Source organism: Gorilla gorilla, chromosome 15 (genome assembly GCF_029281585.2).
Source record: "Gorilla gorilla gorilla isolate KB3781 chromosome 15, NHGRI_mGorGor1-v2.1_pri, whole genome shotgun sequence".
Classification (NCBI taxonomy): Eukaryota; Metazoa; Chordata; class Mammalia; order Primates; family Hominidae; genus Gorilla; species Gorilla gorilla.
Window position 1 is genome coordinate 110,838,841 of NC_073239.2, and position 27,765 is coordinate 110,866,605.

The 27,765-nt window shown below is 50.9% G+C and overlaps 1 protein-coding gene and 2 long non-coding RNA genes across 8 annotated transcripts; 1 reads left to right on the top strand and 2 right to left on the bottom strand.

Moving 5' to 3' along the window:
* Positions 1-1,633: 1,633 nt before the first annotated feature.
* On the bottom strand, positions 1,634-5,875 carry LOC109029500 (uncharacterized). Its single transcript, XR_002008606.4, has 3 exons — positions 5,738-5,875; positions 4,663-4,805; positions 1,634-2,074 (listed from the first exon to the last, which is right to left on the bottom strand). It is a non-coding gene; the product is annotated as an uncharacterized lncRNA (long non-coding RNA).
* Positions 5,876-16,183: 10,308 nt separating this feature from the next.
* FAM181A (family with sequence similarity 181 member A) lies at positions 16,184-26,911 on the top strand. 5 transcript variants are annotated; one of them, XM_004055609.5, is made up of 2 exons: positions 16,184-16,284; positions 25,502-26,911. In XM_004055609.5, exon 2 carries the CDS (start codon positions 25,589-25,591, stop codon positions 26,465-26,467), a length of 879 nt encoding a protein of 292 aa, XP_004055657.1. In that variant the 5' UTR covers positions 16,184-16,284; positions 25,502-25,588; the 3' UTR covers positions 26,468-26,911. The 5 variants fall into 5 exon arrangements, with proteins under 5 accessions (XP_004055657.1, XP_018895536.1, XP_055217264.1 ...); XM_019039991.4 differs by having other exon boundaries at positions 16,209-16,291; XM_055361289.2 differs by lacking the exon at positions 16,184-16,284 and adding an exon at positions 22,564-22,653.
* LOC129526610 (uncharacterized) lies at positions 18,130-24,050 on the bottom strand. Of its 2 annotated transcripts, none has more exons than XR_010130820.1 (4): positions 23,559-24,050; positions 22,395-22,621; positions 19,556-21,282; positions 18,130-19,445 (listed from the first exon to the last, which is right to left on the bottom strand). It is a non-coding gene; the product is annotated as an uncharacterized lncRNA (long non-coding RNA). The 2 variants fall into 2 exon arrangements; XR_010130821.1 differs by having other exon boundaries at positions 22,913-24,050.
* Positions 26,912-27,765: the final 854 nt, after the last annotated feature.

Consider the following 27,765-nt stretch of genomic DNA (forward strand, 5'->3'; position numbering starts at 1 on the left):
CGGTGGAGGGGAACATAGGGGAGGCCACATGCCAGACCCCCGGGGCTGCGCAGCCCTCGGGGCACCCTCTTGGAATGCTGTCTTCGACTCTAGCCTTTGCTTTCACCGTGGCCACAAGCCTCCTGTGCCACCACACACTCACATTCTGATTGAAGCCCCTCTCTTCACCATCTCGGAAAGCAGCACTGCCGATGACCTCTCTGCACGTGTGGACTGGCTAAAGTCCTTTGCCACGCCTCCTCATGCTGCAACTTAATCATCTGTGTCTCGGTCTCACTCGCTCTTGGGGTGCATCCTCCCTGGGGTCCTGAGAGCCCAGCTTCCCTACCCATGTCAACATGAAACCATTGACCAGCTCCTCCCGGGGGCTCCAGACTCTGCAGTTGGAAGAGGCAGAAGTGCCCTCTGCTGGCCACTGGCTGGCTCCCTGCACCCCAGAGCAACAATCAGGAGTTGAGAGATGAGAAGCCAAGCTCAGCCCTTGTCCCTAACCCTTCTTGTCCTCCCCAACCCCACCCATCACCCGCCCTGTGTTCCCCCAAGTGCACATCTCCCCTCCTGGAACCCTCCTCTTCAAATCTTCCCTCTTGTTCTTCCAGTGGTTCATCCACACCCAATCTACACCCCATCCACACCCCCATCATCTGTAAGACTCAAGTTAGTGTCACTTCCTCCAGGAAGCCTCCCCTGACTTCATCCAGGGGAACTGGCCTCGCCTGCCTTCTACTCTTGCCGTCCTTATGAGGACACTCCTCACAGTTTCTGCCACTGCACAGTCCTCATCTGTCCATCTGCCTCTCCCTGCAGATGACTGCACTCCCTGGGGATGGGGACAATGGCCCTGATGTCCTCAACACCCAACCTCGAGCTGTGCAGGGCAGAGGCTCACACGGAAAATGTTTGCTGAATGAAGTCAACTGACTTCAGAGGTTCTGAGCAAGACTTCTCTGAGGTGGGTGCCCTGGAGCAAAATCCAATATACATATTGGGGAACAAAAACAATATACATAAATATGTGCTCATTAAGAAACATTTCAAACAGCAGAAAAGTTTACAAACTAAAAAATGCAACCCTTTTCAATTGTTTCCCAGCCTACAACCTTTCATAAATCACTGCTATTCTCAATGTGGGGTGTGTTTGTCCCAAACGTTCCCAAGCATTCCCTTTGAGTTTATTTTACCTTTCTTCTTTTTTGTTTTTAACATAAATGGGGTCATACAGTACCTATAACTGTATCCCTTTTTTTTCATGAAAAGATCCATCTTGAGGTCCTTCTAAGTCAGCAACTGTAGGTTTATGTCATTCTTTTTAGTGGCTGCAAAGCATACCGTACCCAAGTTCTGCCACAGTGTCTAAATCCGAGGCTTGTCAATTATATCTCAGTAAAGCTGGGGACAAATGCTAGGTGTTTGGTTTTTTGATTTGGTGGCTTTTTATTTTACTGTTTTTTGCAGTTGCAAACAACATTTCTGCAAACATCTTCATGCCCGACTCTTTGTGTCTATGTGCACATATTTCTCTAGAATTGACTCTTAGAAGTGGAAATGTTGAGTCTGAGAGCATATCTATTTCACATTCTAATGATACTAGCAAACTCCCTCCAAAAAATGGATACCAATTGACACTCACATCAACAATGCATACATGTCTCTTTTTTTCCACATTCTTGACAGCGTTGGGTGTTATTAGACTGTAAAATTTTTTTGACACATCTAATCATCTCAACTTTCAAATCCGGCTTAACTCTGATTAAAGCGGGTATTTCCAGAAGCCCTCAGAGAACAGAGCTTTGGAAAGGGTGCATGGTAGAGAGATGAGCCTCTAGCCTCCCAGAGCAGCAGCTGGTAGCTCCACTTCCTTTTCCTTGTCCAGGGAAGGAAAGTCTCTCCCAAAACTCTTGGTCCTGGAGTCATAGCCCAAGCCCCTCAGTAGTTCCCTCAGGAGCAGAGGGTCTCCTGGGTCAACCAGAATCCCCACTGAGGTGGATTTGCTTCTGGCAACATCTCCAGTCTGAATGTGATCCCAGGCGATACTTAAGGAAGCAGCTCCCTCCTGTTCTCTGAAAAATGCTGTCTGCAAGGGAGAATATGCATTTGGGAGAACTGGAGAATTACAAAGGCGGTTATGCACAGTGAGCCCAGGAGAATATGAAACAAAGTGTATGTCCTGCAAGAACCACAGGTTTTGGAGATGTTAAGAGTGGCCTGCTGGGCCCACAGAGGGGGCTGCTGGAGCATCAGAGGGGCTCACCTCTTATTCCACTCCCTCCCCACCGACCCTAGACAAGAAGGAATCTATTTGGAGAATGACACTTGGAAAGAGCTTGCCATTTGTGTTGCCTAAAAAGATATAGAGAAAGGAGCAACGGGGCATTTCCAACATTCAAACAGTGTCACATTCATCCCAGATTCCGAGGTCCTCCTGGTCAGCACATGGGAGGTGCGGGGGCAGATGGCCCACAGACACTGGGATTGTGTTTGCAGACTTTAATCTCCTAAGAGCCCAGGGATGGCCTCCAGGGCTTGCTGGCTTGCCTGCCTTCCTGTTTTTATCCTAATAGGCCTTATACAAAGACTTTAAAATGACTCATGGAAAAACCCAAGCTAGGGAAGAGGGCTGGAGTCAGCCACCAAGTGGAGGATGGTGGGAGGCCCGCAGGGACGCTCATCAGTGACCCAGGAACCTGAGTGGTCTCAAAAATGCATCTGCAGGAAGGTCCGGACAGGGAAAGTGGGTGCTGGGGGCACAGAATGAACGCTTATTGGAGAACGTCCTGGGAAAGAGAAAAACACCGGTGCTAAAATACATCCCCGAGATGGGCATGGTATTTAATTTCCAACCTGCTTCCATTTGTATGTACTCAGACATTCTTTCCTCCTATGAGGAAGGCAGAGTGGGTTTTATTAGCCCTATTTACTGATGCCCAGAGAAGGGGTGTCCTCCCAGGTAGCACCCCTGACCCAGAGGCAAGGGTCCTCCTCCCAGTTTATTAGGAACTTGTGGGCCTTATTTGCCTGGCCAACTATTCTGCATCCTTTACGGCTGAAATCTGCCACCAAAGCTGTCCCTAAGGCCTCTACTATCAGCCCTTCTGCTTGTGTCCAACTAACACTCCGAGCCATGTCCTGTCATTGTGTGCTGTAACTCTGTCATCTTCAGGCTACACGGTAGGTAAACTCCTCTCCCACCTCCTCCACCTCCCCTGGCCTGGCCTCTCCCACCCGGCGTGGCTGAGCAGAAGTGTGTGGAATAGCTGGATGGGAGTGTCAGTAGATGCTAAGGGACAACTAGACATGTCACTGCAACCCTGAAGCCAAAGTAAGCCAGGGTGCCTCAAATGTGCAACAACTGCCTGGCAAAACCACTGTGGGGTTCTGAGGATCCCAGTTCTACTCAGGAAGAGGAGAAAGACAATCCTGGGATCCAGGTGAAGGGTGGAGGTAGAGAAGGAAAAGGAGCCAGAGTCTGGAATGCCTCAGAGGTGCTGGCACAGGGAGGGAAGGGGCAGGGCGGGGGCTACTGGCCTAGGCGCCTTCAAGAACGGACGGAAAGGCTTCTTTCACCAGAAGCACGGAGGCCCCGAGCAATTCCAAGGGCTCCCTCTCGTGGCCATTTGAGGCCAAAGCTGAGTGTTCAGGTGAATCCTGCATTTTCCTCTGTTAGCCAAGGGTGCAGAAAATGGGTTCAGAAGAGAGAGGAGGAGCACTGGTCTTGGAGTCAGGATTCATGTCCTGGCCATGCCACTAATTCACCAGGTTGCTTTGGGCAAACCGCTCCACCTCTCAGCCTCAGTTTCCTCACCTGGTTAATGAAGTGGTCTACCTGGCACCATGGCTCATGCCTGTAGCCCCAAAGCTTTTGAGGCCAAGGCAGAAGGATCATTTGAGGCCAGGAGGTTGAGACTAGCCTGGGCAACATATCAAGATCCTGTCTCTACAAAAAAAAATGTTTATGTAATCCCAGCACTTTGGGAGGCCGAGGTGGGTGGATCACGAGGTCAGGAGTTTGAGACCAGCCTGGCCAATATGGTGAAACCGCATCTCTACTAAACAATACAAAAAAAAAAAAAAAAATTAGCCAAGTGTGGTTGTGCATGCCTGTAGTCCCAGCTATTTAGGAGGCTGAAGCATGAGAATCACTTGAACCCGGGAGGCAGAGGTTGCAGTAAGCCAAGATCATGCCACTGCACTCCAGCCTGGGCAACAGAGTGAGACTCCATCTCAAAAACAAACAAAAAAAATATTTAGAATTAGCCAGCACGGTGGGGCGCATCTGTAATCCCCACTACTCAGGAGAATGAGGTGGGAGAATTGCCTGAGCCCAGGAGTTCGAGGTTGCAGTGAGCCATGATCATGCCACAGCACTCCAACCTGGGTAACAGACTAAGACACTGTCTAAAAACAACAAACTAAGAGGGTTTGATGAGATGAATGGCTCTCACAAATGAGATTCCTGAGATAAACACTCTGCACATGTTACTGTAGCCTGTCCCAATGACATGGCAGGACTTTGGCTTTGAGATGATAGTGACATTGATGGGTTGTTTCTGTGCTTAGCTCCGTAGCACAGGCCAGCTCTGGGCTGAGCACTCCACATGTGATGGCAGGCAGGTGCCACACACAGAGGAAGAGGCTGAGGGTCAGAGAGGTTACGTGACTTACCCTTGGCCACCCAGCTGGTGAGTGGCAGAACTGGGACCTGAAGCCAGGTTTATGGCTCCAGAGCTCCCCATTCTCCTGGCCCATGGTGTTTCTCATGGTTTCTAAGGTCCTTTTCATCTCCAACTATCTGTGATGCAAGGTGTCTGACGAAGAAAAGAGATTCACAGGAGAGAGTAGGGTCTTGGCAGGTAGATAAGATAGGAACCAAAGAGACAGTTGACAGGACAGTCAGGCCTAGAGCAACCTCATAGACGAAAAGTACGGTCTTTACAGGAGAAGAAATTATGACCACCACTCAATTAACCATCAAAACTATGTTTTCTGGGCCACCAAGGAGCACAAGAAAGGGCCCCATTGTCCGAAAACATGTTGAACTAAAATATCATCAGACTTTTAAAATAAACTTTGCAACTGCCCACACCAAGCTTGCTGCCTCTGAGCAGCCTGGAAGTTCTCGAATATCCATCCATTTATCCATCTGTCCAACCATCCATCCATCCACACATCCATTTATCCACCCACCCATCTCCCCATGCCTCCATCCATCCACCCATCCATTCAATTGCCCACCTATCTACTTATCCATCCAACCTGTCCATTCAGTCATCCACTTCCCCATCCATCCATCCACCCACCCATTTCCCCATCTTTCCATCCATCCATCCATCCATCCATCCATTTACCCATCCATCCAACCCTGAAGCCAAAGTAAGCAAGGGTGCCCCCTCGCTTACTTTATGCACCCTCATCTACCCATCCATTCATCCATATGTCTGTCCATCAAACATTGTTGAGCCCTGAGCTACTGGTGCCTTATTCTCAAGAGCTCCTAACTGGATATTATTGGATATTATATGTCTCAGACATGTAGGGCAAAAAACACAGAAATGTGTTGCATTAATTATCTATTGCAACAGATTGCTTAGCAGCTTGAAACAACAAGCTTGGATTACCTCACACAGTATCTGTGGGTCAGGAGTCTGGGAGTGGCTGAGCTAGGCTCAAGGTCTTTCATGAGGTTGAAGTTAAGATATTGACTGGGAATGGAGGATGTGCTTCCAGAATACTTGCTTACATGGCTACTGACAGGAGACCTCAATTCTCCACTGGCTTTTGGCCCAAGTCCTCTCAGCTCCTCATCACATGGGCCTCTCCTCAGGGCTCCTTGAGCATCCCCACAACATGGCAGCTGGCTTCCCCTAGAGCTGATCCAAGAGATCAAGGAGGAAGCTGCTGAGCCTCTTATGACCTCATCTCTGAAGTCACAGATGGTCACTTCATATCATTCTATTCACTAGAAGAGTGACTAAATCCAGACCACACTAAGGGGAGGAGTATTAGGCTCCACTTCTTAAAGGGATGAGTATCACACAGCTTTCGACATACTTTAAAATCATCGCATGTGTGGAAGGTGCTGAGATAGAGTGTGAAGGATACTGAGAGGCAAGAGGGAGAACGTGGTCAATTCTACCTGGAATAATAGAGGGAGTCAGAGAAGTAAAGTTCTAACGAGGCGATAACGAATGAGCTGAGTTCTGTCCTAGACCTGGAATGTGACCTTAAACAACCCACCATCCTTTCCTGGGTCTCTGTGTTGTGGAAATAAATTGGGACCACCCAAAGGAGAACAGAGGCCGTTCATTGTGTGCTTGGTATGGCAAGGGAATGGGCCACTGTCACTTGCATTTGACAGAGACTCCCAGGCAGGCAGGGTGAGGGGAAGCATCATAGCGAAAAGGGGGAGGCCTCAGGTGTGCCCTTATTGGAGGTTGTTGCATGGGGAAGCGGGAGGTGGCTAGCTGGAAGCCCGACATCTTATGTGATTGCATTAGGAGCATATTTGGCTTTCTCTCATGGGTGTTGAGTTGGAAGCAGTAGTCAACGATAGGGAAGCTGACCAGGATTGACCGAGCCCTGACCATTCTGGGCCCATTGCCACAGAGGTTTGGTTTGGCTTCATGTGCTGCTTGCTGCAGAGATTGTGGGCCAAGGTTCTCTTTTCCTACACAGGCAGGCCATTGTCTGTTTGTACTTTGGGCTTTTGGGGTCCTCCCCTGAAAATCAAAGGTTGGTTGGCTGAGCTCTGAGGTCCTGCCCAGCCCTGACATTCTGAGGATCTGGCTTCTTCACCTGGAAATGAGGTGTACAGAGATGGAGATGTACTGGATGGAAAAAGGACTGGCCAGTCTGAGAGGCAGCCATGCCAGAGGTGAGGCCTTGTGGACAAACTGGAGATGAAAGACAGGGAGATGCCTCGAAGGGACCCTCCTTCCTGCGGGTACTCCCAGGAGTTTCCAATTCTCACCATCCCAGCATGTTTGACTCTGGACCTTGAAGGTTGCAGGTCACCTCAGGCAACTTCCCCAGTGCACACACTGATGCTTAAATCTGCATTACTATCTTCTCCCCAACTGGCAGTCTTATTCTTGCTCGATTACCTCTGGAGACAGCAAGCTCACTCTCAGTGGAGACAGGGGTGTGGCCCATCTGGTCTGGCACATGAGGTGGCTTCCAAGATGGCTGGTATGTGTGTGGTGCTCAGCCCCTGAGCACTCATCCCACCACATCCTCCCCAGGCTGACCCTGCCCTTCCCTCTTACTCCGTGCAACAGCGGCTGAGAATTTGCCTCAGGAAGGAGCCTGGCAAAAAGAAAGGGGAAGGTTAGAAGGGAACTCAGCCTTTTTCCAATGCCACCTCCATAGGGAAGCCTTTTTATCAGATTAGCAATGGTCTGGAGGAAACGGGACACAGGACTGGTAAATTTTGACATGGAAATGGAGATGAGGAAAAACCTGTAAGTGCTCTTCAACTGTTATGTCTTTGCTATGACAGCACAGACCTCCTAGTGCCCCCATCTCATCTGATGGTCACCATCACCCTGAAGGGCATGGCAGGGTCCCTCCTCCCAGGTCCCCCCTCTTAGGGTGTGACTCCACCACCTGCCTGCTTGCCCAAGCCTGCAAGTCTCCCTGAACTTTTCTTCTCCTTTGTGCCCCCATATCTGACCCTATAAAGTCTATTTCCTAATGGGCACAGAAACCCATCCTTCCTGTCCCTCCCCAGCCACTGTAGTGCAATAGTCATGCCCAGAGGCTGAGGCCCAACAACCTGGGCGCAAATCATGGCGCTGACATGAATAAGTTGTGAGGCCTCTGGTGCCCGATCCCCCCTTGTTAAGCCCATCTGTCATCCTCACAGCGTCCCTTCCCCACCATCCAGCAGGATGAAGCCCACCCCACCCTCCCTTCCTCTGTTCCTGAAGCCCAGCCCACCCTCCCTTCCTCTGTTCCTGAAGCCCAGCCCACCCTCCCTTCCTCTGTCCCAGCCTCTGCCCCATCAGCCTATCCTCCAGGTTCTGTCACACCCAGTAGCCCACACAGAGGTCGGTGAGCAGAGGACTCTTTAGCTCCGCTCTTCATGAAGGAGATGGAGGGGTGGGGGCTTGGGAAATAAATATACCAAACAACTCGATGATACAGGCCTTTTCTGCATGGAATTAAATTCACATGCAGATGGAGGCAGTAGCCCTGTAGGTGGACTGCTGGGGTTTGTGTCTGGCTCTGCCATTTACTAGCTGTGACCTTCAACAAGTCACTTCGCCAGTCTGTGCCTTAGCTTCCTCATCTTAAGATGGGCTGCTAATAATATCTACTCATGGGTTGTAAGACAGATAGCCCTTCCCAATGCGGGTGGACACCATCCATTCTGTTCAGGGCCTGCATAGAACAGAAAGATGGAGGGAGAGTGAGTTTGCTTTCTGCCTGTGACTGCTTAAGCTGGGACATCGATCTTCTGCCCTCAATGTTCCTGGCACTCAGGCCTTCAGATCTGAACTGGAATCTCCACAGTGGGCTTTACTGGGTCTCCAGCTTGCAGACAGTGAATTGTGGGACTTCTCTAGCTTCACAATCACATGAGCCAATTCCTTCTAATAAATCTCCTCATATGTGTGTGAGCTGTTGGTTCTGTTTCTCTGGAGAACTCTGATTAATACACCACATGCTTAGAATAGTGGCTGGCACATAGTAGGTACTCAATGAGTATTAGCAAATATTACTATCTTACCTGGTTCCATAAATACTCTCCCACTGAAAAGGTGTTCCTTTGTGTCTCACCTTGGAAGTGACAAGGCCACCAAACCCAATCCTTGCATGTTTCTCCAGGAGGCCTCTCTGGTCTTGTCTGGTGTCCATGAGCCCAGTTACACCAGGGACTCCAAGGCCAGGCCTGTGGGGTGCTGAGACAACTGGCCTCTTAGTGCTGAGTGGGCGCCAGGGTCCCTCTGATGGCTGCCACCTGCAGCCACCTCTAGGCCCCTGCTGGCCAGGAGGTATGGGAAGCTCTGGGTGCACACCAGTTTCGGGGATGAGGCTGGGATCAGGGAAAAAACTATGTCTGCTTGTCTGGTAGTGTCTGCCTCCCAACTCCACATGACTCAGTTTAATTCAGTTAATTCCCAAAGCACTTCTGAGCCCCTACCCTGAGCCAGTTGGACTGTCAGGGCCCCAGAAATAAACCAGACCCAGTCCCTGTTTTTAAGATATTCTGCAGAGCCTCGATCTTTCTGCAGATGGACTTCAGGGGTTTAAGAGGGGGCCTGCTGCCCCAGCCCACCCAAGTCACAACCACAGCTGATCCCTCCAACTCATCTCACATTTTGGTCTTCAGTGAGACAGTTGCTTAAAAGAAAAATTTGCTTTTTTCTTTTTCTTTTTTTTGAACAGCCTTGGAAATAGGGCTCATATTAAATGTGGCCTTGATGTATGGGTTTAATTTTGACAGTGAATGAGGGAGTGAGAGGAAAGAGGGCAGTCCAGGTGGAGGAAACAGCTTGAGCAAAGGTGCGGCTGTGTGCTTCTCAGAGGGGAAGGAGGGACATTTACTGAAGATTTGCCCAGAGCCGAGTGTGAGTGAGCACCCAGATATTCAGCTCTCATGAGAGTCCTGCAAAGAGGATGCTATTATCCTCATTGACTGATGAGGCTCAGAGAGGCAAAGTAAAGGTCAGGGCATAGGCTTGGGAATCACACCCAGCTGTGAGATTTCCAGCACACATGCGCTTTCTACTGCCAGAGGCTACTTGAGCGGGGGCAGAGTTCCAAGCAGGTTTCATGCTGGGTGTGGCCAAGACAGACTCCAGTTGCTGGGCTTGAGTTAGCATGGCTCCCAGATGTTGGAGCAGGCTCACTGGGCAGAGTTGGGCTAACAGGGAGGGCTTGGGGCTGTCATCATTCACGGCCACATGGACACGGCTCAACCATTTATAATTAGAGTTATAACTTAAAACAATCAACAAAAAAGACTTGGTAAGTACCTTCACCTCCCAGCATACACACATCACATCTATTATTGCCACAAAGAATTCGTGACCAAAGGAAGCTGGTTCAGAAGCCCAGCCCTGTGTTAAGGTCCCGTGGGGTCTGAGCAATGTGAAAATACCCCGGGAACAGAGAGATCTTTCTGTGTCCTCCCAAGGCCTCTGGAGTTCCTAGGATAGTCATCTTATAAAGTGGTTGGTGGGAAATAAGCCATGAAAACAACAGAAACGTGATAGGTAGGTAAGTAGATAGACAAGGGGATTGGATGGATGGATGGATGAATAGATGATAGATAGATAGATAGAGAGATAGATAGATAGATAGATAGAACACAGACAGGAAGGGAGGGGGCCAGACTGGGAGTTGGCAAGGATAATGCCCCACAGTCCTGCCTAGCTGGACAGGACCAGGGCCAGCTAGGAGCAGGGAATGGACCAAGATGAGGCAGAGCTGCCACTGTCAGAACCAAAGGCCCAGAGGCTGCTCTGTGCAGGGGCTTCATCATCCCCCAAATACAGGGTTCGAATGTACAGCTAACTTCCCCAGGCAGAGATCTTGCTTTGATCAAAGCTGTAAGCCCAGAAAGTGCTGGCACATAGTAGGTGCTCAAGGCACACTTTTGAGTGAATGTGTGGAAAGGCTTGCCCACATCCTAACTGGACTTCATACGCAAACCGTCCTCCCAGCTGCCCCAGGCCTGGAAGAAGCAGTATGTGTGCCCCAACTTGAAGGGCAGGTGGTATCAAGAGCACTGGCTGTGGGGCCTGAGGATCCAGTGCAAGGCCTGACTTTGCTATTAACTGAGAGTTCAGTTCACCGTATACAACAGCCCTCTGAGGTGGACACCACTATCCCCATTTTACAGACAAGGAAACTGGGACCTCAAGAGATCAAGCCATTTGCCCAAGGTCACAGAATGTGGCAGTCGTAAAACATGGCCCCTCCAGAAACATTTTTAAAAGAAACAAAGAAAAAGAATTAAAAAAAAAAACAAAAGAAAAAAACATGGCTCCAAAGTTCTTTGACCTTCCTCCCATTGAGAGATGCGGTCTACATCCCTTACTCTTGAGTCTGGGCTCTGTGACTGCTTGGCTAAGAGAATACTGCAGAAGTGATGTGGTGCTGGTTTTGGTTTCTAGGCCCCAGTCATAAGAAACTAGCAGCCTCCACTTCCTGTCTCTTGAGATGTTTACATTTGCAACCCAGCCGCCATGCTGTGAGGAAGTCAGGAAGCCACAAGGAGAGGTCACTGGAGCTGTGCCTGCAACAGTCCAGCTCAGGCCACAGCCAGCAGCCAGCATCAAGGCCCAGACATGAGTGAGGAGGACTTTGAGATGGCTCCAGTCCTGGCTGTCAAATCACCCCCAGTCTTTGAGTCTTTCCAGCCCCAGACATTGCAGATGGAGATATGTGGCTCTCACTGCCCTTTCTGAATTCCTGACCCATGAGTACCGCTGAGTTCAGGGAGGTTGCTACAGCAATAGTGACAGGGGCACACATCTGACAGCAGTGGGGCCATGGCTGGAAAACAGGTCCTGCTGGCACCAGAACCCATCTCTTCTCCACTGCCTCAGTTTACCTGGAGCATCTGCATTTCAGATGCACTGCCTGAGGTGATGGGGCCCTTGAGGGGTGATTGGGCCAAGACTAGGAGGTTCATAAATAACACTCCCAGCTGCTCCGTGGGCTGGCGCATCTGTGTAGGGCTGGCCCCTAGGAAGAGACAGATGTGAAGTGTCAAGGAGCTCCCTGAGCTCAGATGGGCGTGGATTCTGATCTCAGGTCTGCCAATTCCTAGCTGCATGAACTTGGGCAGGTCACTCTGTGCCTCAGCTTCCTCCTCTGTACAGCGGGGTTACCAAGAAGGACCGGATAGCCCTGTCGGTGTGTGAGATTGAGGCCCTGTGTGCCTCTGTGAACTGAATGTTATCAAAGCTCTTACTGGGGCTTAAAAGTCTCAGAGCATCAGCTTAGGATGGGCCAGCATTCAATGGGAGGGTCACAGGCCCCAGGGCAGGGCTGTGCGGGAGGGGGAGATCCAGGCGAGGTCCGAGGTCCTGAGTAGAATGCTCTCCTGCACTGTACCAGGGAGCTCTGTGGGGGAGTCAGAAGCCTGCGTCCTAGCATGGAGTTTTGATTTTTTTGGGGGGGGATTATGCTGTATATATTCCTTTCAAATGAGATCACCATGTGACAGGATTGAGAAAAAGAAAGACAGTGACTCTCCAACTCCTACTTTGTGTCTCTCTGGTCACTGTTAATTAATATTGAAATTAACATAGACTTTAATTATTTTAAAATTGTCTTAATATTCCAGTAAACTTTAATATTGTTAACAAAATTTAATTAATATTGAAAATACACTCTGTAACTATTTCGTGAGCTGTAACAGTGAAATGTAACAGTGAACTTGTGCATTAAAAGTGTTAATTTTGTTCTAGGTCAACACTGAAAATACCATCATTTCTGCACCCCTGGTTTAGCATGTCTTTAAAAAATTGTATTGATATATAATAGTTGTACATGTTTTGGGGGTACAGGTAGTATTTTGCTACATGTATATGATGTGTAATGATCAGATTGGGTACTTGGGGATGTGCATCACCTCAAATATTTTATTTTTTTAATATAATGAGAGCCTCATAAAACGGATGTGGTGCAGGGCTCCCCTGAACCCAGGTTGGGTGTTTCTGGGGACTGTGATCATTCATGATAGGACTCAACCTCCTTGGGGAGAGAACTGGCAAGGGACCTGCCAAGACCCTGGCTCCATGGCAAGAAAAACTGAGACAGGGGCCAAGAGGTGTGGGCTGAGCCAGTGCCCAGGAGTGTAGGAAGCTCTCATTCACTGACAGTGTATTTCCTGTGCACGTCTGGGTGTGAGGCTCTGTTCTAGGCATAGGGGTACAGCAAGAAACAAGAACCCAAGTCCCTGCCCCTGTGGGACCTGTGCTGTGGTGGGCAGACAGGCAATGAATGCAATCAATACCCAGAGATCTCATGTACCCAGCGCCAGGGAGAGGAAGAAAGCAGAGAAAGAGGTGAGGTTGGAGAGTGGGAAGCCTGCACTAGCGAGTGAGTTGAAAAAAGACAGAAAAGCTGGGGAGGGTGAGCCATGCAAGTATCCAAGGCAGGAGCTGGCAACATTTTTCCCTAAAGGACCAGACTATAAATACTTGAGGCTTTGTGTGCACTCTGGGGTCAGTCACAACCCTCAACTCCACTGTTGTAGGGCAAAAGCAGCATAGACAATATGTCTATGGCTGTGTTCCAATAAAACTGGCCTGGCTGTGTTCCAATAAAACTTTATTTATGCAAACACGTGGCAAGCCTATCAGTGCAACCACTGAGCTAAGGGAAGAGAATTCCAGGAAGAGGGAACAGCAAGTGCAAAGGCCCTTGGGTGGGAGTGAGCCTGGTGCCTGAGGAACAGCAAGAAAAAGGATGTGGCTGGCGAAGGATGACCAGTGGATAAGGTTAGAAAAATAACTGGCAATGGAACAGGGAAGGGGGAGAGAAGAGGCTCTTGCTTGACTTGGCCCTGTTCAGGGCTCATCCAGGGACCCTCACCCTGGGGATGTGGCTACAGACCCAACTCTAAGGTCCACTGAACACACCTGAACTCACATCCACTGCCATGCTTCTTGCTCTGGGGAGGATTGGCTGAGATCTGTTGAAACATCAGCAAGAGTTCTCACCCTGGGAGTGGTCTACAGCCCTCCAGCCCACGTCTTCCCAATCTTCTCCTTTATCTATATGCTTGTTACCAGTGGAGGGTCTTGACTATAAGTTGTCCAGGTTCTTGGCACTTTGAACAAAGAATTGGACAAAATGCACAAACAAAACAACAAAAGAATGAAGCAATGATTTACTGAAATGAAAGTACACAGTGGGAACATACTTGAGCAAGTGGCTCAAGAGCACTGGTTGCAAATCTTCTAGGGTTTATGTACCCTCTAGAGGTTTCCCGTTGGTTATACAGAGTTACACCCTATGTAAATAAAGACTTGGCCCATGACCAGTCTGATTGGTGACAGGAGGTGACCGATCAGAGGTACTTTACATTTTACATGTGCAACACAGTGGGAAAACAGGTAGGGTTTGCAAAGGGAGTAGCCTCTAATCCTTGTTACTTGGGTGTGGAAAGATGGTGTTTTCCTTTTGATTCAGTTCTAGGAGGTCCGTGTGAATTGCCTTTGGGTTCCTGCCTCCAGACCCTATTCTCCTGCCTCACGCTCTTCCTCCCAGTCTCCCCTCCTCCCCAGACCAGCAGAGCTAAAACAACCCCTACTCATCCTTTAGCCTGCTGAAAGGGACCCCAGCCCGGGAGCTGGGCACTGTTTCCACCAAGCTTATCAGATGAGGAGTGTGAGGCCCACACAGATGAAATCACTGCCCAGATGAGCGAGGCAGGAACGAAATGCAATTGTCTGACTCCTAAGGTGTGTGAGTGACCTCTGTGGGTGACAAACAAGCTTCAAGGGGTTTGCCATGTGCCAGGCACTGGAATGCCATCCAAGGGGCCAACGTTGGTCTAGGAGAGCTCACCTTGGTGCTAGGGTGGAGGTAAGGGGGCTGCAGCGCTCACAGCAGTAACTCTTCATAGTCCCAGCATGCCCCACCAGGACCAAGTCAGGGAGCACGGGAATGGAATGCTGAGGCAGGTGAAAATGGCCCTTTTGCTGATGATGCAAATGCCCCTTTCCTGAGAGATGATGGCATATTCAGAGAATTTTGAAAAAGTCTGTTATGGGCTAGATTTGGGCTACAGACAGAGTTGTGATCAGAGGCCAGGAACTAAATGATAGATGCCGATGAAGAGTCTTCTATTACTCAAGTAGGACAGGTGCTCCAGGTGGCTGGGGTGGGGGCTGAGAATATGTAAGGCAAGAGGGCACAATGCCCACCGCCAACCCCACCTTCCCCTAAGGGCACTGTAGACACCGGCTGAGCCCAAACCCCAGCTCCTCTGCCACTAGGGGAGAGTTCTATCTCCCTGGTCCTAGTTTCTGAATCTGTCAAATGGGAAGAACAATACCCATTTCGGGTTTTATTGACTCATTTTGACTCATTGGTTTATTTGTTTAATGAGGATTAAATGAGATGGCAAATATCTAACTCTTGGGGCATTGCAGTATTCAATGCGAGTTAGACCCCTGCCCCATCACTTTTCCCTTGGAAACTCCCATCCCAGGAGGCAAGGGATCCTCTCTGACGACGAAGGTGTGCTGTTTGTGCAACATACCTGAGGGACAGTGTGGCTGGAGGGGTGGGAGCCAGGCACTGAGGATGCACTTGCTGTTTACAGATTGTTTTATGACTGGCTGTTGGAGCTCCTAAAACGGCTCAGGAGCCAACCAACCATTTTACTCTATGTTCTGATTTGTTTATTCATTCATTCATTCATTCAGTCAGTCATTAAGCATGTATTACGTGCCTACTGCATGCAAAGATACATGGGGGATTCGACCTTTCTACTTAACCTTATCTCACCTCACTCCCTGCAGCGACCTCTCTTCGCCACTGCACTGAGCTTCTCACTGTCTCCGCTCTCCAAAATGCCTAACACTCTCCATCTCAGTGCCTTGACTCAAGGTATGGCTGTAGCCATCACTGCTGCCTCTCACCCCTGAAACAAAGCAGCATGTTAGAAAGATTCGGGTTCAGAGTCAGGAGGTAAGGATTCGAATCTTGGCTCTGTCTCTCACTAGCTGTTAAGGTCTTTAGTCTACCTGAGCCCCAGTTTCCTCATCTGCCAGATGGGAATGACATTAGGATCTATCACAGAAGGTTGTTGTGAGAATAAATACTATGAGATGTGTAAGATATCTATTATGGCTAAGTCAGTGCCCGGCCTGGAGTTGAAACTTAGTAACAAATGTCTGTTGAATGGACCTGATGAATTCTGGCCTGGGAGGTGGGAAACTTGAATCTTGGTCACAGGAATATGTGCTTGAATAAGTCACTGCTTTTCTCAAGGGGCTCCAATCCCTTGATTAAAATGGCAGGCTTGGATCACCAGAATGCCAAGTATTGACATCCCTGGCTTCCCATCCTGTGATTCTGACCTGGATCCAGGGACACTTGGCACACAGCCGGCTTCATCTCCATCCTCCCTCAGGGAAGACATCACTAGTAGATCAGAGTGTTCTGTCTACTGAGCCCTTGGAATCTCTCCACAGGGCACCTGCCAGTCATCGCCAATCAAACCCGAGATGACAGTTGAGATCAAACAGACTTTTCATTCCTGGTTGGTGCCCGGGAGAGTGACGAGGCCTCTCAGTGCTGGAGGACACAGTCAAGGTGATGGGTGTGTGGGGGTGGGGGAGCGTGCAGAGCAGGGGCATGAATGTGGGGCGGTGGTCCATCTGGGATGCCCCGCAGGGCACAGACACAACTACCAAGTCACTTTTGTCCCACTAGCCCTTCTTTACAGCTTCACCTGAGCAGCCATTATATCCAGCCCAGGGGAGAGGCGAAGGCAAGGGAAGGGCACCGACTATGAACCAGGAGATTGATGTGTTTGTTGAGTTTTCATGGCTGATGTCTTAATCCTCATTATCAACCCTGCCAGGGAACTGCCCTTAGCTCCACTTCAAGGGTGAGGAATAGGAGGCTCAGAGCTTACTGATCATGATGATTAATCATGAAATCACAGTAACTGGCTTGGGTTGCACTTCAGCTTCACCCCTTTTGGCTGTGGGGTCTTCGTCAAGTCACTTAGTCAACCTGTGCCTCAGTGTCCTCATTTGTAAAGTAGGCATAATAGCAATATCCACCTCATTATGAAGGAGTTAATACAGAGGAAGTTTTTGAAACATCATTAGCATTTAATAAGAGGTGAGTAAACTATTTTCAAGGCTGTTGGCATGGATTTCGTATTCATTTCGCTACCCCCAGCACTTCAGAGAATGTCCTGTACATAGTAGGTGTTCACTAAATGCTTTAGAACCACTTGTTGAGCATTATTGACTCCCCAGGAAGTCCCACATGGGTCATCTTGTTGCCGAGAAAGTCCCACATAGGTCTTTCTCGTTGCCAAAGAGGACATCTCAAAGAAAATAACAAAAATATACTGAGCCAAACAAAAATGCAAACACAACATATCAAAATTTGTGAGATGCGGCCAAAGCAGTGCTGAGAGGAAATTTTATAGCACTAAGAGGCCTACATTAGAAAACAAGAAAGATCTCAATCAATGATCAAAGCCATGCCCTCAGAAAAAGAAAAGTGAAATAAGCCCAAAGCAAGAAGAAGAAAGGAAGTAATAAAGATAAAAGCAGAAGTCAATGACATTGAAAACAGAAAAAGAAATAAAAATAAAAAATAAAAAAAGAGCTGGTTCTTTAAACAGATCAATAAAATTAACAAGCTTCTAGCAAGACTGACCAAAAGAGAGAAGACATAGATTATGATATCAGAAGTGAAATGCAGTCAGGTGTGGTGGCTCATACCTGTAATCCCAGCACTTTTGGAGGCCGAAACAGGAGGATAGCTTGAGCTCAGGGGTTTGAGACCAGCCTGGGAAAAATAGTAAGACCTCCTCTCTACAAAAAATTTTTAAACATTAGCTGGATGTGTTGGCGTGAACCTGTAGTCTCAGCTACTTGGGACGCTGAGGTGGGAGGATTGCTTGAGTCCAGGAGGTCAAGACACTGCAGTGTGCCACAATTGTGCCACTGCACTGCAGTGACAGAGCAAGACCTCGTCTCAAAAAAAGAAGAAAGAAAGAAAGAGAGAGAGGAAGGAAGGAAGGAAAGAAGGAAGGAAGGAAGAAAGGGAGGGAGGGAGGAAAAGACAGAAAGGCAGGCTAAAATAGTAAATGTTATGATGTTATATCTTAGCATAGTACAAATTGTAAATAGGCTAAAGAAAAAAACACATGATCATATAAATTGATGCAAAAAATTCATCTGACAAAATTTAACATCCATTCACAACAAGAACTCCCAGAAAATTAGGAATAGAAGAAAGTATCCTCAACTTGATAAAGAGGATCTACAAAATTCCCACAGCTACATCATATCCCATGGTGAAAGACCAAAAGCTTTTCCCCTGAAATCAGGAACAAGACACAGAGGTCTGTTTGCACCACTCTTCTTCAACATAGAACTCTTTGCCTGAACCCCATCCCTCCTGAGACTCCACATGGTGAAGATGGGCTGAGCTCTCCTCTTCTCCTAGGGCTTGAGTCCTCAGACTCACCAGCTCTAACCCCACTCATTCATATCCCTTTCAAGAATGCACAGGGGAGTGTAAGTGGGCTTACCTGATTTTATGATGTTGAATCTGCTCGGATTTATACTAGGAAAAACCAAATCATTTGCCAAATATAAGTAGCACCGACTTGTGGCACGCTATCATATAGCACCATATCACATGATAGCACCGTATCAATACCCATGTGTGCAGCACAGAGGTCAAGCATTGATGATGTAATTCAACCAGGAAACTGAGGCCCAGAGAGGGTGAGTGACTACCTCAAGATCACACAGCCAGGTAGGGGCAGAGTTCAAAGATCTTATCTCTGAAGCCAGTCTCCCTTTCATGGTACAATAATATGGTTGAAAGCACTTCCAATGTGGGACTTGATCACATGGATAGTGGTCTCTGTCACTGGAGGTGGACTGCAGCCAGGGGTGCTGGGGCTGGCTGAGCCGGGCTGTGACTACTCTGGGGCATTACAAGGTCTCTGCCTCCTCTGAGGGCACAGCCACACCAGGCAACTTCACCAGCGCAGGAAGCCCTCGGCCTGGCAGCCAAAGGGGTTGGCTTTGACCTGGTGCCTCCTGTTCCCAGGAAGCAAGAAGCACGTCCACTCAGATTACAGCTGACAGCCTGCCGCGGGCTGGTCTTTGATAGAAATGCTGCCATTATGTAAGAGGTTACATAAATCATCTTGTGATGTCTGCGTCGCATGTCCACAGAGGCGCTGCCGGGCCACTCTGTCCTCCGCGTGGCCTTTGTTATGTTCCCCGAGCTGGTGTGGTCGGTCGGGCCTAACTCTCCAGGGCAGGGGTGGCTAGGAAGAGTCTGCAGCCCTGGGCTAGCAAGGCCCCTGGGAGGAAGACGGGGCCCTCACATTGGTTCACAGTTGTCGGTGAGAGCAGCATCTTAGGATCACTCCCACCCTAGCTTTGTCATTTACTGCCCATGGGACCTTCAGCAAGTTTCCTAGCCCAATTTGTGCCTCAACTTCCTCATCCATTAAAGAGAGTAACCATGGCAACTGGGAAGAACAAATGACAATATATGACACATATTTCCATCAAGTAGGACTTTACACTCATATGATGAGGTGTGAGAAACAGCACAGGGTGGCCGGCAGAGCAGAGCTCCCTCCCAGGTGCTTCTCCTACCTGGCTCTGCCTGGCTTTGCCTTGGATGAATCTCTGCCCCTCTCTGGGCCTCTCTGTCTTCATCTCTAAAATGAGAAGTCAGCCCATCTTTTGGAACTGAATTTTCTGTAGACGTGTGAAAATGTAAAATCTCCTTTAACATTTATTTTTGGCAATTTAAAACATTACCAAACATGTACCAACAAACAGATACATTTAAATGCATTTTAACTCACAAGGTGACACACTAGGCTGCCGACTGGTGAACTTGGGCAGTCAGGTTAACTCCTGTGGGGACCAGGTAATAGTTTCTCCAGGGACTCCTTTCATTTGATGACCATCCTAAGATCATAAGAGAAGCTTTTTTAGGCCGGGCGTGGCAGCTGAAAGCTGTAATCCCAGCACTTTGGGAGGCTGAGGCAGGCAGATCACCTGAGGTCAGGAGTTTGAGACCAGCCTGGCCAACATGGTGAAACCCTGTCTCTACTAAAAATACAAAAATTAGCCAGGGGTGGTGGCACGCGTCTGTAATCCCAACTACTCAGGAGGCTGAGGCAGGAGAATCACTTGAACCTGGGAGGCAGAGGTTGCAGTGAGCCGAGATCGCACCATTGCACTAGAGCCTGGGTGACAGAGCGAGACTCTATCTCAAAAAATAAATTAATTAAAAGATAAACTTTTTTAAAAAGTTGACATCTCAACTGCTTCTCTCTCTAAACCGAGATTTTGTAAATGTTCTGCAACCAAAACAAAGTACGGCTGATGGCTGCTGTGAGACCATAATCCATATCTCCTGATTTCAAAGTTTTATATCATCAGAACAGACTCCTTGTTCTAATGCATTGTTTGCAAATAAGTAGAAGGTATGCATTTGAGCATGGAAAATAAAGTTGTACTCATAGCCCACAGTTGTCATGGTTTTACACGTTGAATCTCCACATTTTTTTTTTTTTTGAGATGAAGTCTCACTCTTGTCCCCCAGGCTGGAGTGCAATGGCACAATCTCAGCTGACTGCAACATCTGCCTTCTGGGTTCAAATGATTCTCCTGCCTCAGCCTCCCGAGTAGCTGGGATTACAGGCGCCCGCCACCACACCTAGCTAATTTTTGTGTTTTTAGTAGAGACGGGGTTTCATCACGTTGGCCAGGCTGGTCTCGAACTCCTGACCTCAGGAGATCCATCCGTGTCGGCCTCCCAAAGTGCTGGGATTACAGGCGTGAGCCACCGTGCCTGGCTAAATCTCCACATATTTTTAAATGGGCATCTCTGCTTCAAAGCAATTTGAAAACCCACTGCCCCAGATGAGCTCCTCGGGTCCCTAAGGCTTGGCCTGTGCATGCCCTGCCAGATGCCTCTTCTCACTTGCAGCTCCAGTCTACACATGTGCTGGCTGAATCCTATAAGTAGATGGTGTCTGTTGACATCCAGAGGTTCTGGAGGGGTGGCTCCCAGGAGACTGCTAGGTAGTTGTTCTGCTTCACTGATGAGTGGGCAGGAGACAAACGTTTACTTATCAAGATAAAGCAGGGAATGCCACCTCCACACCCTCTGGTCCCTGCACACAGTAGGTGTTGAATGGAGTTGATGCAAAGCTGGGAGTCCCTGCGGCAGGGTCAGCACAGTGGACTGTCGGGAAACCAAGGCAGCAACAACTGGTTGGGAAGGGTCCATCAGCGGCCCAGCTTATCCAAGTTCAGGGCAGTTGAAGCCAGCACAGCTCATGTGCCTTTAACAGAGCTTTACAGAACTCGGGCTCTGGTGCTGGGCGATGCAGTCGGAAAGAAGCGCTTCCAGCTTTCATGTGCCATAGTCCTGTAGGATCACAGACAATTCGTTGTCATGTAAGCCATAGCAACCACAAGCATCCTTCACTCAGGCCTGCTGTGTGCTGAGTCCATTCAAGTCACAGGAGATACAGAGAGAGAAAGCTGTGAACGAGCTCCCTTCCCTTCTGGAGCTCACCTGGATGGGGCAAACAATAAACAGACAAAATTAAAAAAAATAAGACAGGAAGCAGCTGTTTACGGTTCACAGGAAAAATCCTGCTCATTGGAATGGGCAAAGTATTTAATTCATAAAACATTTAGTAAGAAGCTACTCTGTGCCAGGCTCTAGTAGGAGTCAGATTACAAAGGGCCTTCTGCATTTAGCTAAGGAGGTTAGACTTCATCTTTGACTCTAGGAACACAGGGATGGGAGAGGGCGTTATTAACAATGCTAGGAGTTGGTGGAAGGCATCCTGGAGGAGGGGGTGTTTGAGCTGGGCCTTTAAGAATGGCTGAGAGGACAGGGTTGGCTGAGTTGGGCCCAAGAATCAGGTTTGAGGCTTCTGTGGGTGTGTCACCAACTGTAAATGGGAAAAATAATCCCCTCTCTGCCCAGACCCAGGACAATAATGAGAGAACACTGGGAGAGTCTTATGACTGGTGTGATTACTGCTGTCTTTCCACCTGCCTATATGGACAATCAGAAAAACACAGAGGAGCCTTCCCTTGTGTGGGTCAGAGGCATCCAGAGGCCTGGCCTCAAGCCACATTTGCCTCCTCTCCCTGCTCCTGACTTCCCAAAGCTGCAGCTCCCGTATTCCTGAGTCAGGAAGGTCCAACATTGGGCTAGAAGAGTGGAACCCAGGACGCATGGAGAAAATCTGGTCTTCCTGGCCGGCAGCGCTTAGGCAGCATCTGGTGCTCACGGGAGCTCCAGAAGGCAATGTGGCCAGGCAGATCCAACTCAGCCTTTGGACACAGATGGGCCTGGCTTCAAGTTCAAGTTCTGCTGGTTAACAGCTGTGAAGCCTTGGGAAAGTAACTCAACCTCACTTCATTTGTCAGGGCAACCACAACACTACCCTCACGGAGCTGCCCTGAGGGTCAGGTGAGGTCTTCATGTGGTTGTGGAATACGGCTCTTGGCACATGCTGGGTGTCCACAAAGAATCCATTTTCTTCCACTTTTCTCTCCCTTTCCTTTCTCTCTTCCCTCTTTTCTTCCTTCTGTCTTTCCTCAAAAAAGGTTTGGTGGAAGAACAGCCCACATTAAGAGCTTTGGAAAGACTTTCGTAAGACACCGACTCACCTCCCACGGAGTCCACGGGCCTGGTGGGGAGGCTTACTACTGGCTAAGAAAGGAGAGACAGCTTCACGAGCGGGCAGTGCAGAATGGGCCAGCAGGGCTGCAGGTGCCGTGGAATCTCAAGGAAGCTGGGAGCTGAGCTGAGTGGCTCTGAAATGTCTTGACGCCGTTAGAAGAGAGAAGATCTTCTGGAGAGAGGAATGATGCAGCCCACACAAATCACAGAAGGCCTGGGGAGAAAAGGGCGAGCACAGCAAAGCAGGTGGTTACGTAGTCAGGTGCCAGCTGCTGGAGAGGTTCAAACTCTTGGCTGTGCACACCAGCCTCATGCAGTAGGCAGCAGGGAGCTGGCCCTGGTGGCCACAGGCCCTCAGGGCGCTCTCTTCAGCCACGTGTGCCAGATGTTTTGGAGCAGAAAGGATGTTTCCTGCTTGTACCAGTCAGGGTGGGCTGGGACGTGCTGCAGAAACACATAGCCCTCAAATCTCTGGCACTTAAAATGATGATGGTTTGGCTCTCACCCATGCAAAGGTTGCCGCAGGCAGGAGCAACCCTCCAGGGCGCGTAGTGGCCGACAATCTAGGATGCGTCAGTCCAGCGGCACTTCCATCTCGGTCCACACTTCCCCGACCCCGCAGCAGGGTAGGGGCATGGAGAATACAGTGCTGGCTTTCAAGGCCTAAACTGAGTCACAGCTTGTCAGCACCGGGCCATCTCCTCCAAACCCTTCATTTTGCCTGTAAGGACCCTCAGGCCAGGGGTAGGGGAGATGGCTTGGAGTCAGGCCACAGCAGCTATCTATTGGCCAGTGGGAAGGAGCGGGGCCATTACTCCTGGATGGAGGCCCTGGCCCTGCCCTGCCAATGCCCCCAGTCTGGGTAGGGAGACTCCAGGGAGGAGTCCTGCAACCTAAGATGCCAAATCTTAGGTTGTAGTACGGAGGTGTGGGTTGGCGCACAGACCACCAGCCATCTGGCTGGTGAGGGAGACAGAAGGAGAAGGCAGTAGAAGGGGAAGAGAAAAGGAAGGGGAAGGAGAGGAGGAGGGAAGAGGAGGCTGAGCCTGGGCAGAAAAATGACGAGGCGTGAAAGGGGCCCGTGAGCTGGGCTGGCACGGAGGCACGACCATTAGCATTTCCCAGGCGGCCGCCCTCGCCTTCAGCCTCACCTTCCCTCTGGCCAGTTGGTGGGCAGGGCCAACAGTGGCTCTGGGCTCCCTTGCTTGCTCAGAGCGGCCCTGCTTGCAGCCCCGCCGGCGTTGGCACGGTGACAGTAGCCAAGTGTGCAAACTTGTCCCATTGTCTGCAGGCCAGGGGGAGCCATGGAAACTGGCTAATATGACACAGGAAAATGTTTGCTGATGGCAATTCTATGGGCTTTGTCCACCTCTTTCTCCATCATGACGACTCGATTTAAGTCCCTAACTGTTTGACTACAAATGCAAGGGGACCGTGCAACGCCAACCTTTTGTCCGGCTGCGCTGAATGGGCAATTCAGGCTTTGTGCAGCTCAATTGAGGAAGCAAACATAAAGACAAGATTCCTGAGAGCTCCAGCTCCCTTCCCATGGATATCCCAGCACCTCGTTAGAGAGTCCTTCTTCGGCCACCTTTTCCGACAGGCATCAGCGCACCTCCCGACCTTGAAGGCCCTCCATCCCCGATCCCTGGGGGATCCTGGCAGGGAGGGTGGTGGGGGTGGCAGGGGGGGAGAGAGAGAGAGACAGAGAGACAGAGAGACAGGAGAAGAGAGAGTGAGAGCGAGAGAGCCACTCAACACTCAAGGACAGCGGGAAAAGCAGCCCGCCCCGGCTTACCCCGTCCGATTGTCTGTCCGCACTGGAGCATGGCAGCTGTAGGCCTGGAGTCTTTGGGGGAGGTTTGCAAGCCTGTCTCCACTAGGCCCAGCCCCTTCTCGATCCTGGACATTTTAAACACACACACACACACACACACACACACACACACACACACACCCCACCCCCTTGAGAAACCAGGGAACCGAGGTCAAGGGGAGGAGGGGCGTGGAGGCTGAGGAGAGTGGGGCTGAAGGGTAGAAATTTACCGGGAAATGATTGCATTTGGGAGCTGTCTTTTTTGTGATGGTCCCCATGGTGACAATTTGTGACGGCAAAGAATGTGGGAACGGGGCGCCGCCGCCTGATTGGGATGCTTTGTATCTGGAGAGGCGCTCCTGATTGGCCTGAGGGGCCCCCCAGCTCCGGGGAGTTGTCCTCCATTCAGCCCACTCAAGGGTTGCACAACTGCTTCCAGCCGGACGGAGCTCGGCCGGCTGCGCCGGGGCCTGTCCCAGGTCTGCAGTGGGGAACCTGCCGGGCCACGTTGGTGGGGCCCGGGCCGCACCTTTGGTCAGTGTGGAGGCCCGGTGGCTCTGGCCCAACTGGGTGGCGGGTGTGGGGGCAGGCTGGGGCCTGGGGGAGGGGCGAGGTGCCGTGGCTGGCGGCCGAGGAGGCATGAAATTGCTGCAGATGCTTCTTCGGGGGAGTCCCTGCTGCCCGCAGCCTGAGATCAGCCCGCAAGGCAGGTCTCGATTAAGTGCCAGACAGGGGTCCTGCCTGGTCCTGCGTGAGAGCTGGGGGTGGAGCGTGGGGACTGAGGAGGGGGGCTGGTGCTCCTCGTGCTGGGGGCAGGAGTGGTGGGAGGGGGAGGCTACCACCAGGGAGGAAGGGGGCTTGGCCTTGCTTTAAAGAGGAGCAGTTGCCTCAGCTCAGAGAATAAACACCTCGCTGGCAAGTTGCACACGTTGGCAGCATGGTGTGTGGGAGATGGGGCAGGCTGGGAGTGTGTGCCAGCCCCAGCAATGCCACCTGTAGCTGGGTCACCTTGGGCGACTTGCTTGACCTTTCTAAGCCTTGGCTGCAAGAAGGGGCACCAGACCCAAGCAGGCTGGGCGAGGCTCTGCTGGTGCCTGCCGCATTCCAGGTGTGCAGGAAGTGCTCAGCCACTTGCACCCACATCCCTCTACCCAGGACTCTGTTTAGGGCTGAGAGGTGCTGGGGTGGGGACACTGTTTGTAGACAGGTGCTGTGGTCTTTTGGGAGGGCTGGGTGTGGTTGCTTGGAGAAACTCCGATGGCCTGTTTTGTCCCCCAGGTCAGCTCGGTGTCCTTCCTTGGAGCTGCCAGCCACCAGCAGAGCCTATCCTCTTCATGGAAAGCCTCGTGCAGTGGCCCCCTGGTGATGGCATCCGACAGTGATGTGAAGATGCTGCTGAACTTCGTGAACCTGGCATCCAGCGACATCAAGGCAGCCCTGGATAAGTCCGCACCCTGCCGCCGCTCCGTGGACCATCGCAAGTACCTGCAGAAGCAGCTCAAGCGCTTCTCCCAGAAGTATTCCCGGCTCCCGCGGGGCCTTCCTGGCAGAGGTGCTGAGCCCTACCTGAAAAGGGGGTCTGAGGACCGGCCCAGGAGGCTGCTCCTGGATTTGGGCCCTGATTCCAGCCCCGGCGGGGGTGGGGGCTGCAAGGAGAAGGTGCTGAGGAACCCCTACAGGGAGGAATGTCTTGCTAAGGAGCAGCTCCCACAGAGGCAGCATCCAGAAGCTGCCCAGCCTGGCCAGGTGCCCATGAGGAAAAGACAGCTGCCCGCTTCCTTCTGGGAAGAGCCAAGGCCCACCCACAGCTACCATGTGGGGCTGGAGGGGGGACTGGGCCCCAGGGAGGGACCTCCCTATGAGGGTAAGAAAAATTGCAAGGGCTTGGAGCCCCTGGGACCTGAGACTACCCTGGTGCCCATGTCTCCAAGGGCCCTGGCTGAAAAGGAGCCGCTCAAGATGCCTGGGGTCTCCTTGGTGGGCCGCGTCAATGCCTGGAGTTGCTGCCCCTTCCAGTACCATGGACAGCCCATCTATCCAGGCCCCCTGGGGGCACTGCCTCAGAGTCCTGTCCCCAGCCTCGGCCTTTGGAGGAAGAGCCCTGCCTTTCCCGGGGAGCTGGCGCACCTCTGCAAGGATGTGGACGGCCTGGGGCAGAAGGTGTGCAGGCCCGTGGTGCTGAAACCCATCCCCACCAAGCCGGCCGTGCCCCCACCCATCTTCAATGTCTTTGGCTACCTCTAGCCATGCGGAGAGGGCCTCAGCCCCCACCTCTGGCCTGCAGGAGTGTCGAGGTCCCCGAGGCGCTCTCCTGTGAGGAGGTGGCTGGGCCACAGTGTGGCCTCTTCCGTTTGTGTGCGCATGGGAGTGGAGGGCAGGATTGGGGCAGGGCTCCTCAGGCAGTGACCCTTCAGCCTTGCAGCCTTGGAAGCTGGGAGGCTGGACCTGGCTGGCCCCTCCCCAAGCAGGCCAGGGCCCAGCAGCTTGTCCCGCTGTCCCTGTGCAGACCATAGGTACCGGGATGTTGCCCTTCCTTGCCTTGCAGTCACCCCAGAAGCCAGAGTGACGCATCTGTTCACCTGCCACCCACTCTGCGAGCCAATCTCAGTTGTTGTTCTTGTTCTTCTTGTTCTTTGTAAATATTGAGAAAGTTAAAAGAATAAAGACATTTCTTTTGGAGTTTCCATATCTTGGGTGTCATGAAGTTGAATGAGCCCCACCCAGGCTGAGGGCTGCTGGCAGAGGTGGCTGGTTTCAGGGAGGCCAGGTTGAAACCTCTGAGATATCTGGGAATGGGCGCTGGGGGCCAAGATCTTGGTTCAAAGAAAGGAGGGTGAGGAGGGGAGGGGAGGAGCCACTAGGGAAGGACATGCTGGCGTGGACCCCCAAGGGGGTCCAACGTGCTCTGGAGAATAGGTGCTGGAACCAGGGGAGGTGGGGCTGCAGTATCAGCGCCGCCCTGTGCTGTGGGGCCAGACGCTTCCTCTGGGGGTCTCCTTGCCCCACCTGCAGGACAATGAGATGAGAATGGGTCTCTCTGCAGTGTCTTCTGCTCTGTGTACAGCTGCAGGGCAGCCTCTGTGCCAAGGTGGTTGTGCCCAACTCTGGTCAGAGGGAAAATCAGGCCAAACAGGAGTTTGGTCCCTGTGGACAAAACAGGGGGCTTGACCAAATTGTTTCTCTTGTAAGCATGGTCTTAGAGTCTATGTCCATGGGGATAATAAATCAATTTAAAAAATAATAGCGAATTCCCCTAAACCTCGTTCTCTCTGGCACATACAAAAGGATCCTCTCTAGCTAATTCAGACTCCAGGTTACCTGCTGATGGGTCTCTCCCCGGGCCTGGCACACACCAGGTGCCCCATCAATGGAATGATGAGGCCTCTGCCTGTGACAGTGCAGAGGGGAGCATTGGTGGCAGGAAGTGGCTCTGGATTTTGCTGTTAGTGTCCTACTAGCAAAGCTACCTGAGGGGCCTCCACCTGCACACAGGCCCAGATTTTCTCTGCTGCTGTGGACGTGGCTCCATGGCTGACAGAGGG